General features: G+C 39.7%; 1 protein-coding gene across 10 annotated transcripts in view; it reads left to right on the top strand.

Annotated features, from left to right (window-relative positions):
* Window positions 1-4,067, top strand: part of HNRNPC (heterogeneous nuclear ribonucleoprotein C) — a 45,599-nt gene extending 41,532 nt beyond the window's left edge. For 8 of the 10 annotated variants that reach the window (XM_061180592.1, XM_061180593.1, XM_061180597.1 and 5 more), the window contains 4 exons: window positions 2,383-2,543; window positions 3,077-3,190; window positions 3,433-3,593; window positions 3,693-4,067. In XM_061180592.1, the coding sequence (XP_061036575.1) occupies window positions 2,383-2,543; window positions 3,077-3,190; window positions 3,433-3,593; window positions 3,693-3,776 (520 nt within the window). In that variant the 3' untranslated portion in view covers window positions 3,777-4,067. The remainder of the gene's footprint in view (window positions 1-2,382; window positions 2,544-3,076; window positions 3,191-3,432; window positions 3,594-3,692) is intronic. The other 2 variants (XM_061180598.1, XM_061180600.1) reach the window with 1 other exon arrangement.
* Window positions 4,068-12,654: the final 8,587 nt, after the last annotated feature.

The raw sequence follows: 12,654 nt of genomic DNA, 5'->3' as shown, positions 1-12,654 counted from the left end.
CAAGCGGGGACCACTCTTCATCGCGGTGCGCGGGCCTCTCACTGTCGTGGCCTCTCTTGTTGCGGAGCACAGGCTCCAGACGCGCAGGCTCAGCAATTGTGGCTCACGGGCCTAGTTGCATCCGTGGCATGTGGGATCTTCCCAGACCAGGGCTCGAACCTGTGTCCCCTGCATTGGCAGGCAGACTCTCAACCACTGTGCCACCAGGGAAGCCCCTAAAATGGTATTTTAATTGCCTTTTATTTCTGACTAGTTTTTATACCAACACTTAGTGTCCAGATTTCTGATTCAGGGTGCAGTCATAATTCTCTTAGTGTTGAGTGCTTGTTCCTCTGGTAATAGTGAAACTTTCATGAAGACTTTTTAATGACTTGGGCTTCATCATTAGAGGATCTAGAGGATCAGCAGCTGTTTTGATGCCTCCTGTGATTTATTGTATAGCTTTCTTTTGGGGAAAATGGTTACTTAATTTGTAGCTGGTTCTTGAAGCTTTTATACTGAGCTTCCTCTTATCTATTCCTTTGACTTTAAGGGTTATCACAGTAGGTATGGTTTTTCTCTTTGTGTTTTCGCCTCATGTTTTCACATTGATGCACTTTGGCATTTTATAAGGCAAGGTCTACTTAAACTTCCTTAGAGGAATCTTTGTGAGTTTTTTGAGAGCCCATTTTTGCTTAAGCAGCAGTTAAGTTCTGTGGCACTAAAAAGCATTACCAGTGGATCTTTTAAAATACATTTTTCTTTAGAGAACTAGAGCGTTTGACTTCCATTTGTGTTCAGGAGGCCATTACATAGATTGAAAATAGACTGCATTTCCTCATTTTTGCTATGACGATTTACCCCGGTCAGATGAACTAGTATGGTTCAAAAGGAAATTCCAGTGCCTTGGAGTGTAGGGAATGTGGAATGGCTAGCTCATTGGTTTGGAGACTGATGCCAGTGAGAGTGAGTAGATTGGAAGGTAGGTTAGATCTCTGAATTCAACAGGGCTGAGGCATGAGATGTTTCATACCTAAAGATGTGGATAACTCACTTTTTTACCCCCAGAAATTGTACAAAGTAGCATCACCTTACACAAAGGAAAGTAGTTTCTGAACACTGATATTTTATAGTTTCTGGATCATTATACTTTGGAAAATTTTGGGCCAGAAGATGAAAAGCTTTACATAAAAATGGAAGGAAGTAGTGATAATAAAAAGTTACTGTTGGGGACTTGCCTCGGGGCCAAAAAACCAAAACATAAAACAGAAGCAATATTGTAACAAATTCAATAAAGACTTTAAAAATTGTCCACATCAAAAAAAATCCTAAAAAAAAAAAAAAAGTTACTGTTACTAGGTATCTCTTTGAATTACAAAATTTCAAAGCTTTGCGGTTAGGCAGAGCAACAGTTGGTGGGTTGTTAAGTTAATAGCTAAAAAAGTTCAGAACTAGAATTATAAGTTTTTTTCCTACAGGTATGTCTTAGCTTCATATGCTGCCACAGGCTTTTGTAAAAGTAACACCATGGAATAAAGAGACTTTCTAGAACTGATGTCCATGTGAGAAGTTTTTTTGTTGTCTTTTGATTTTTCTCTTTACAAATGGAAGCATCAATACCAGGCCATCACTTTGGTATATCTTTAGCAATCACTGGGATACTTATCCAGTGGAAGCAGCGGTTGAGCAGTCAGTGGTTTTTGAAAGCTAAATGTGTGCTAGGCAGTGGATTTAGGCAGTAGTGAATAGTGAACGAGATAGACAGTATTCTCTGTCCTGTTGGAGTTTTGAGTGGAGAGTATGCTAAATGTTGTTAGAATTGATAATGCTATGTACACCCAGCTAACACATGAAATACCGGTTTCTATAGGCCAAAAATGGTTAATACTGGCAATTTTATATGGTTTAATGTAGTATTACAAACTAGTGATAATTACTTGTATGCTTCTGTGGGTGAAAAGATCAGGGATTTAGCGACCAATAGCTCTGTTTGCAGACTTGGTTAATTGCAGTCTTTTGTAAGTACTTTATTTGGCTTATATGGATTGCTTATTGTAGTGTATATGTGAAAAGAATAAGATCAAGGTAAAGGCCATTCATTGTAAAAAGTAATGTTCTGTTAATACTGCCATTGTACACAGAAACCTTTTATGTCCAGTGCTTAAGGCAACCAACCATATCATTGGATATGTGTGTATATATGTAGTATTTTCATGAAGAAAGTAGCTGCAGTATTAAAAATATCAAAGAGTAAACTGGCCTTTTGAATGAAATTAGTTTAGCAAAAAGAAATAATTGCGGAACAATGGACAATGATTTATCATTTTACAAGGACACCATTGTTGGAATCTTCCTGACTTAGTTTTAGTTGTGAAGGAATTCTGTTTTCCTTTTATCCAATAGGATGTACAGTTACCCAGCACGTGTTCCTCCTCCTCCTCCTATTGCTCGGGCTGTAGTGCCCTCAAAACGCCAGCGTGTATCAGGAAACACCTCACGAAGGGGCAAAAGTGGCTTCAATTCTAAGAGTGGACAGCGGGGATCTTCTTCTAAGTCTGGAAAGTGTATGTATTATTATTGCAGCTTTGTGATTCTGATATTTCTTGTATGTTGAAATATGGAAATTAGTGCAGTTAATAATGTTCAGGTTTTGTACAAATAACTTTGCATAATCAAAATAATAGAAGATGAGAAAATAGTGATTAAGGGGCCAACTCTAGGCAGCCTTCTATCCTTAAGACCTTGGTAATTTGAAAAAAGTCATTAGATTTTAGGGAGTTGAGGGGCACCCATTCATCGTGTAAAATATGTTGGTAAAACAGTACAGAAAGTGCTTTTAAAATAGAATTGAGGTCTTTAGCAGACCTACAGAAGTAAGAATGCTGTTGCTAAGGGAATAGGTACATTAGATTCAGTTTTCAGCTACCAACTAAAAGATCGGTGGCCCCCCATAACTAGGACAGTCTGGTACAGGCTCCATTTCTCTCCAAGGATCTCATGTTGACTACTGTTGTATAGTCTAGTGGGGGAGTGTGTTTGGTTAACTGGTAGCTTCTGGTACATTTGATTCTAATCTAGGGTTTTGTTTGTATTAAAGTGAAAGGAGATGACCTTCAGACCATTAAGAAGGAGTTGACCCAGATAAAACAAAAAGTGGATTCTCTACTGGAAAGCCTGGAAAAAATCGAAAAGGAACAGAGCAAACAAGGAGGTAAATGGTCCTTTTGCTTGTTGGGTGTAAAGTAGAGGTAGCTATCTAAGATAGTTGAAAGTATATGTTGGAATAGTGGGATATAAAGCAGTTTAATGTGAAACTTGTGGAATTTGAATTGGGAAGGGCATTTGTGTGGGAGGATTTAGACTTGTGCTGCAGTTCTGTGATCATCAGTGGGGATTGTCTACATCCTGTGGACATTACTTGCCCCTAGACAGACTTGTCCTTCTCATCCCCAGTAGAGATGAAGAATGATAAGTCAGAAGAGGAGCAGAGCAGCAGCTCCCTGAAGAAAGATGAGACTAATGTGAAGATGGAGTCTGAGGGGGGTGCAGATGACTCTGCTGAGGAGGGGGACCTACTGGATGATGATGATAATGAAGATCGGGGGGATGACCAGGTGAAAACCACGGGAAAGGAAAGAAAGAGGTGGTGGAGGGGGGATCAGGGACACATGGAGTGCCTCTAACTCCATCCTATTTGTGTCTGTTTCTCACAGCTGGAGTTGATCAAGGATGATGAAAAAGAGGCTGAGGAAGGAGAGGATGACAGAGACAGCGCCAATGGCGAGGATGACTCTTAAGCACATAGTGGGGTTTAGAAATCTTGTCCCATTATTTCTTTACCTAGGCGCTTGTCTAAGATCAAAATTTTCACCAGATCCTCTCCCCTAGTATCTTCAGCACATGCTCACTTGTTGTCCCCATCCTTGTCCTTCCCATGTTCATTAATTCATATTGCCCTGCGCCTAGTCCCGTTTTCACTTCCTTTGATGCTCCTAGTAGTTATGTTAAGTCTTACCCTGTAATTTTTGCTTTTAATTTTGATACCTCTTTATGACTTAACAATAAAAAGGATGTATGGTTTTTATCAACTGTCTCCAAAATAATCTCTTGTTATGCAGGGAGTACAGTTCTTTCCATTCATACATGAGTTCAGTAGTTGCTTCCCTAACTACAAAGGCAGTCTCATTAGTTGAGTAGCACCTGAGAGCAGCTTTGAATTAGAGGTATGCGTGTTATACCCCACATAAGAGTGCTGTGTGGGGCTGTTAAACACAAATGTAACAATGTATTTTTGTGAATGAGAGTTGGCATGTCAAATGGATCCTCTAGAAAAATAATTAGTGTAATAGTCTTAAGATTTGTTTTCTAAAGTTGATACTGTGGGTTATTTTTGTGAATAGCCTGATGTTTGGGACCTTTTTTCCTCAAAATAAACAAGTCCTTATTAAACCAGGAATTTGGAGAAAAAATAAACACCCTGGTTTTTTATTTTTGTATTTTATAATTGTTTACTTCAAATTCTTTGTTTCACAGCGGCCTCCACAAAACCCCTAGAATATACTAGATATATTTTTCTTTGAGTCATAATTATTACGCATACCAACATAACACTACTCAAATTACGTTTCATTGGGGTGGGTGTTGAATTAAGGAGACAAGTAACTTTGATGTGAAGTGGAGATTCTTTTGCGAAAATGGCTTTTAGATCCTAATGAAAAAGTTCGGGAACTGCATTAAGCCTTTTCTTCAATGCTTTGTGGTCCATCCAGTTGGCACCTTTTTTGAGATTTTTTTTGTTGTGTGCTGAACTGTTTCAACCTTAAATAGAAAGAGGCTCAAACATGTCAAGATTTTAGGAAAAGTGAAACAACTGGAGAATAAAACCTGTATTTTCTTCCATTTTGTTCTTGTAATTGCTGTTTATAGCCCCAGTTACCAAATGGATACTGAGTCTGTGCCTCGGTGTTACTGAAAATAGGAGAGCTTTTTATTTCCTGGTCTTTTGTAGCCTGTGCTTTCCTAGGTAACTGAGGACACAGAGTTACACATTTATTTCACTTTCAATTAATTCAATCCATATAAACTAATTTTAGGCATGGTACTAGTTAGCACCCAAACTTCTAAGGCTGGACTTATTAAACAGCTTTCAGTTTTGTGATGCTTGCCTTGTCCTGAAAGGTCCGGTTTATTTGTTTTATACTTCAGTTTTTCCTGCAGAGCAGGACAAAAACAGTTAGTTTTGGGCTGTTACCACTCACACAAACCTTGGATTCCCCAGAAAGTTGCTGCTGTTTCAAAGGCGTTTATGTACAACCTAGTATGGGCAGAAGTCATATCCTATTTATAAAGATTTCATAAATCATTTTATATAATAGGTGACAAAGTAGAATAGCAGGGAAAGGCTGATCTGTGGACTGCCCTTGGATCTCAGATACACAGTATATACATAGCTTTTGTGTGATAATTTGGTCAAAAATACTTTTAACCACCTTGTTTTCTGATCTTATATGTTCTCATATGTTATACAAACTCACTTTTAGCACATAACTGATGACAAGAAAATAAACTAGATGCTTAGAAGAAGAGTCAAAGTTCTAAGACTAAGATGCTAATAAAACCTGTTTGAGATTATGTTAGCCTTCAGTATTTAGAAGTACTGGACCAATTAGCCCAGGCATACAAGCATCTATTTTTAATTGCATATGAAACCAAGTATTGAAAAAATTGTGAAAAGCTCAAAACAAAGTAAAATACGGTGATGCGTTTGTTTGGATATAAAATTTACAATAATGGGTTTTCTCGGTATGCCATGAAATCTAAGAAAATAGCCTGGAAGATTTTAAGAATGCAGTTTCCAACAAAGGTTGGAATGCAAGAGAGAAGGTTGGATGATTGAAAAGGAATCCCTTTGAAACATTTCTAATGGTACGTAATTTTTAATTGGTAAACTGTTCTTTGGAGCTCACTGGCTTAGGGTACTTTGTAATTTGCCGTTATCTGACCAGTGAAAGGAGCAAACCTGATGTAAAGTTGGGGTGGATGACAAATTTGGAATGCTTGAAAGGGGGTTCCCATTAGATTTCAGTTCAGATGTTACTCCAGCATCTGAAACCTGCAAGGATTATAAATAGACTAGTACCAGTCAATGCATGTTTTAAAGCCCCTGTTTTATAGAGGGAACTGGATGTGGAAGAAAAGGGAAATAATGCAAACAGGAACAACAAGATTATGGTAAATTGGAAGGGAATAAACCGAAGTCAGATGAGGATTGAGAATGTAATGGAAAGAGTAGAAGAAAAATAACCATCATTTGAGTCATACAGTAGACATAAAATGTCCATAAAGGAATCTTCTGGACACCTTAGTAGTATGTTCAAAAGAGTAAGTAGGGATAGCAAAGCCCCAGGGGTATGATACAGGAAGTAAAGAAACAGGTGACAATCTATACTTCACAAGTACTAGTGTTTTTTAGTTAACCCAGATGAAATGATGGGATGTGTTATGGAAATAGTTGGGGAATAGGAAATAGCTGTATATTTAAAGAGATCAGTTTAAAAATGTACTTTGTTCTGAGAACACATGGCTGGCCTGTGACCGCATTGACTGACCATTTATGGGCTAATTTTACTTTCAGGAGAGAACCAGGAGGCATCATTATTGACTGTGGTGGCCTGGGAGAATGAAGGACTTAGCCAGATAAAGTTCAGTGACAGTTGACCTTTTTATTTAATATGAGGAAAAAGTTCAGTGACAGTTGACCTTTTTATTTAATATGAGGAAAATATAAGGAAAATGCAGCTGCACCAATGTCAAGTGGGGTTTGAATTTTGGGACCCTAGTTCAGATCAGCTTGACCAAGAAAATGCATTTCAGTTGAATTTAGAGGGATCAAAGAAAAAGCAGTACCCTGATTACTTGCAGAAACCACTTAACAATAGTAAACAGATGTGACATAGAAATGAGTGATGAGTAAATGTTATATATAATATGCAGAGTGGGGCTACTAAGTAACTTAAAGTACCTCACTTGCTTTATCAATGCTGTACCTCACAGAGAACAGGCATTTATACCATGGTGTTTATTTGACTAATAAGGGACACTATGTTGGAGAAATTTCCGTGTTTAGAAAGACCTCAGGGATAAAGTAAAAACTTGGCAGTTAAGCTGTGTAGAGAAAAGGCTGGGTATAGATGTCTACCTGACTGGGATGACAGAACTCCAAATGTTCAGAGAAAAGACTAAATTAGGGGTTTTGGAAGTTCCAAGTTATTCTGATTTTTCTAATCAAATTAATCATTAGAATTAAAGTAAATCAAGGAGAAAGCCTCAAAACAGTAGGTGGTTTCATTAGGTAACTTTCAGGTTTATCAAAAAAATTTTAGAACTCCACTTAAGAAAAGCGGGACCTGTTCAGACGGTGTTGAAGAATTAAAGCCCTGTTGTGAGCTGCAGTGGGACTCTGCCCCCACCACTTAAATTAGAACTATAAAACACAGTAGGAAGAGAGAAGGGATAATGTAATGCCAAAAAAGAGCGGTTAATAGGAAGGAGTTGTAGCCCAAGGTGTGTGGGGAATAAGAAACTGCAGCATGGTCCACTAGAACTTTATGTGATGATGGAAATGATTCATCATGCATTGACCAGTATGGTAGCCCAGTGGCTGAGGCCTTGAAATGTGGCTAGTGTGGGGAATTCCCTGGCAGTCCAGTGATTAGGATTCCAGGCTTTCACTGCTGGGGTCCCGGGTTCGACACCTGGTCGGGGAACTAAGATCCCGCAAGCCAAACAGCCAAAAAAAAAAAAAAATGAGGAATTGGATTTTAATTTTCTTTACTTTTAAATAGTCACATGTAGTATGTGGCTACCTCTTGGGTAGTGTAGTATTAGAGAATACTGAGCAGTTTCTAAACAAGTACAGATACAGATTACTAACAAACTTATGTGAACAAATGTGACTGTTTCCAAGATGTTTCATATCCTGAGTTCATTATTTCCAGGCCCTAGGCACTAGCACTGAAGACTTCCCTAGAACATTGAACATTACCTGGAACATCCCTAGACCCTAAATTGAAGATTTCCCTAGCATGAGAACATCTACAACTGCAGGCCTAATCCATGTTGCTCACGCCTTGATTTAGCGAGGCCTCTTGTAGAATAAAATATATTTTGAAGTGGTAACCTGACTTGTCGGCTGGGTGGCCCAAGGCTCAGGCAGATATTACCATTTATAGAGAGTTTTAGATGCATCCAACATGATGCTAGGCAAGCCTTTAACATATACAATCTTACTTCATTCTCACATGATTCTATTACATATGTATGGAAGTGGTAATTGCTGTTTCAAAGGGTTTCAGAGAGATTAAATATCTTTAAAGCCCCATAGTTATTAAGTGATGCCAACATTTCAATCTGTGATCTGACTTAACACCCATGGATTTCGGACCTTAGGAGAGGGAATGGTGTATTTGAACCCACATCCCGAATCCTCGAAAATGACAAAACTATTTCCAAATTACAGTAACCTGCTGTCAGCACCTACTCTCTTAAACTTAAGAGGAAAAATATCTTCATTTTTCTTTCCATTCTGTCCACTGAGTACTAGAGTGGTTCATAGACCTAATCATTGGCAAAGCACATTGTTGAAAAATGCCTGGCTAAGAGCTGAAATGCTGCTGTTTTATGCTACATGGCTGGGCTTTCGAAATGTAGGAAGAATACAGAAAATACATTCTCTCTCACCCATTTTCCTTCGCTCTTCCTGGGGCACCCAGAACCCCTATTTTAGACCATTTCTTCCACTTCAAACAACATAAACTTTCCAAATACCTTGTAAAAATTATTCTTTGTCAGGATAGTACAATGACTACACATCCCTTGAGGCTGCATGACTCATAAGAAGCGCCTGGCAGCGCCATTGCAAGATGAGTCCCTCCCAAAAAAGGACTTCATCTGGAAGGGGTTCGATGACACAGATTGACTCACCTTTGCAGACCCACACAAGCCACAATAATGAGTTGCTGGCCTGGCTATGAGACACATTGCGGGTGGGAGGAAGGTGAGCCTGCTGATTTCCAGCTTGGTCCTTGGTTAACAGCTTTACTAGTTCCCATCCAAATTTAGAAGTGGACCTTGATGTCTGATTTTTTGTTGTTGTTTGTTTTTTTGCCTGTTTTGTCTCTGCCTTCAAGGATACTTGCTCCAGAGTTACGAATGTAATACTTCAAACACTGTCTTGGTCTTGCTGGGAGAAATTACGCTACCCAGAGAGCTTGTAGTGGACCAGGTGGTCTGCTAAATAGCTGTCTAGAACCAGCTTCCAGCCCAACCTCACCCACAAAATTCCTCTCCCTGCTTGGAACCTGTGTGTGATTACTTTTTGTTAGTTCCCTCATCCAGCCAAGTCTGTCCTTTCCCCAGAATTTTATATGCACTCTTCACAAAAGCTGTTGGGTAGCAGCAGCTAGGTCATTCCCAGGTCCCAGAAGTTGCTGGCGTTTAATTGCCAGGAAGTTGTCTGCATAACTGCTGGAAATGCTGTGATGGTCTGCACTGTCCTTTCCAGGTCCCCCATCTTGGACTGACCCGCAGTGTTTTTCCAGCTAGAGGTATTCCAACTCTCTCTGCCTTGGGCAGAGAACAGCCTTTGGCAGCATCTACTCCCCCAGGGGAAGTCTAGCAGCATCCTCACTTTGTTTTCTCATGACACTTTCGGAGACAGCCTCAGTGTTTGCTGTCAGTGTTTTCATTCCCTCTTAACTGGGCATACAATCCTGATCCATTCTGGTGGGGCCCTGCTGTCTCCCCCTCAGCCTGGGATCAGGCACGTGGCAGGCACTCCTCTGAAGTTGTACTGTCTTGTCCTCCTAAGCATCCACCTGAGTTTAAGTATCTACATCTTTCCTTCAAAATATTAACACCCTCAGCAGAGTCCCTCACTTTCTCAAGGATTCTGCATTCTTCCTGCAAATGACTCAAAGGTTCGTGTTCCCAAAATCTCTACAGACCTTGAGAAGTTTTGTCTTAGCTTTGGTGTATCTGGAGTCCTGTTTCAACTTTTTTCCACCAAGATGGCAGCCTCCTGCCTGCCCTCTGTACACTTGTTTTTCATTTTGCCTCCCTTGCATTGCCCTTTGGGTGTTTTTTCTTCATTGGTGGTTCTCTAGCCATGTTCTCCCCCTGCTCCCTTTTTGGCAACTTTATGTCAATCTTCAATTCTTTCCTTAAGCAATATTGGTACTTAGCAGCTTCAGAATATCCCAGGCACAATTCAGTTGCAACATGGCCACACACCTTTTTTCCTAAGAAATGTGCTAGTGAAACAATAACAACCGAAGTTAACAATATGTATGCTTTTGCATCTAGCTATGTAAACACATATTTGTTCAGAAATAAAGATGACACACCATATTTTAATAGCTACTTTTAAAGCTCATGTGCCTCCTAAATATCTGTTCAAGTGTTTTATTTCTGTCCATCTTGACTGCCACCATCCCAGTCCATGCTACCATCACCTTTCTCCTGGCTTAGTACCCTCCTGTATACCCACAGCCACTGTGATCCTTTTCCCATCACTTCACACACCAACCATAGTAATCTTTTCCAAACACACATGTAATGATGCCACTTCTCAGCTTAAAACCCCCCTGGCTTTACTTGTCCTTAGGATTATGACAAAACTTCTTAACACAGTGTACATGGACAAAAATGGTCTTCCCTTGCCCATCTGTCCAGCCTCTCTACCATTTGCTCCTGCACTTTGCCTTTTGCAACCATATGGGACTTCTCTTTGTCCCTCTTACTCCCCATGCTCTCCCCCTCCACCTTTGCCCATTTGTCCCTAGCTAACTTCCATTCATCCTTAGAGTTTAGCTCAAGTGTCACTCCCTACCTTTCCTAAGTAGACCAATAGGCTCTCATAGAACCAGGAATCTCTTCTTTGTAGCACTGATTACAGACACACTCATCAATTTGTATTGATTATTTGATTAATAAGTTTTTCTTTTAGAATGGAACTCAATGAGAGCAGGAACCACATCTATTACTGTTCACCAGTATATCCCAAGTGCTTAACATAGTATCTGAAAACACAAATATATGTTGGATGAATGAATGAATGAAGAAGGGCAAGAAAGAAGGTGGGGAGGGTTAGCCCTGAGTGAGGCAGTCTTGGAAACAAGCAGCAGGAATGCCAAGCAAGGCTGAAGAACTGACTTCACTACACACCTGGAAGAATGTTGTAATGCCTGTGCCTGTCTCAAGGAGGTGCTTTCCTAACAGGTGAATTTCGGTGCCTTTGCTTCCACTGTAATGTTTCACAATCCTCTCCCAATGTCAGCCTCCAACAAATCCCTCAATAATCTGTGTCTGATGCCAAGGATGAGAGAGAAAGGGCATTATCTAGAAAGATGGATGTACCTATTGCAATTAACCTTTCAATACCTTTATGTCTGATTTCCCTTACATAGCCCACTCTCCCGTTAGTAAGCAGCTCTCCTAATCCTCAACACCTGCATTCTTTAATTTTTAAAATTATATACTATAAAATGCATACATTTTAAGCATACAGTTTGGTGAAGATGTGCAAAGTGAACATGCCTGTTTAAGCACCACCCTGATCAGGATATGGAACATTACCAGTACCCCAGAAACCTCCTTCATGCCCCCTCCAATCGTTACAGCACTAGGTAACCACTATTCTGACTTCTGTCACCATAGATAGATTTTGTCTGTCTTTGAACTATGTGTAGATGTAGTAGTATTGTATCGTGGAACTTTGGGCTCCCCCGAGAAAACACTTGGATGCAGTAGTTTAGTGGGGGGGATGATCCCAGGAGACAGGAGTGATCAAGTGGGGAGAGTGAGACAGTTAAGGAAACGCAAATATAAAGGTGTGTTATTGAGATTGGACACATAATGCTTCCCAGAATTATCTGAAGGTTGGGAGAATGGGAGGCTGGCATACTTATCCATGGGCTCCTCTTCCCCATTCACTGAGGGATGCCACAAGAAGGTTAACTTCTATACAATTCTGGGCTGTAATTGATCTTAGGCTCCAGCAGCAATGAAGGACATTTGGATTATTTTCAGTTTGGGATAATGTCTTTGGAGAACACATATGTACACATTTGTACACATTTCTGTTGGGTATATAATTGGGTGGAATTGTTGGATCATATGCTATGTGTATGTTTAGCTTTAACAGATATTGCAAAACACTTTTCCAAAGTGATTGTACTAATATATATTCTTACTAGCTGTAAGTGAAAGTTTCAGTTGCTCCACATCCTTGCCAGCACTTGATATTGTTAGTCCTTTTAATTTTAGGGTTTTTTGATGAGTATGTAGTGGTATCTCACTTTGTGTTTGTTTGCTTTTTGGTAAACTTTTTATTGAAGTATAATTTACATATAGAAAAGTGCACAAATCATGTGTATAGCTGTTACTTTTCACACACTGAACACACACACAATAGCTAGAAATCAAGAATTGGAAAATCACCAGCACTAGAGCCCCATACATGCATGCCTTCTTCCCATCACTATACCACCATCCCAGGAACATGTTATCCTGACACCATAGATTCTTTTTGCCTGATTTTGAACTGCAAATAAATGGTATAATATATAATATTATGTAGTTTTTTGTGTCTGGCTTTTTGATCCAGCATTATGTTTG

The sequence above is a fragment of the Eubalaena glacialis genome, chromosome 2 (assembly GCF_028564815.1).
Source record: "Eubalaena glacialis isolate mEubGla1 chromosome 2, mEubGla1.1.hap2.+ XY, whole genome shotgun sequence".
Lineage (NCBI taxonomy): Eukaryota > Metazoa > Chordata > Mammalia > Artiodactyla > Balaenidae > Eubalaena > Eubalaena glacialis.
Note: the sequence above shows the minus strand (reverse complement) of the source record. Positions and strands in the feature narration are given on the sequence as shown.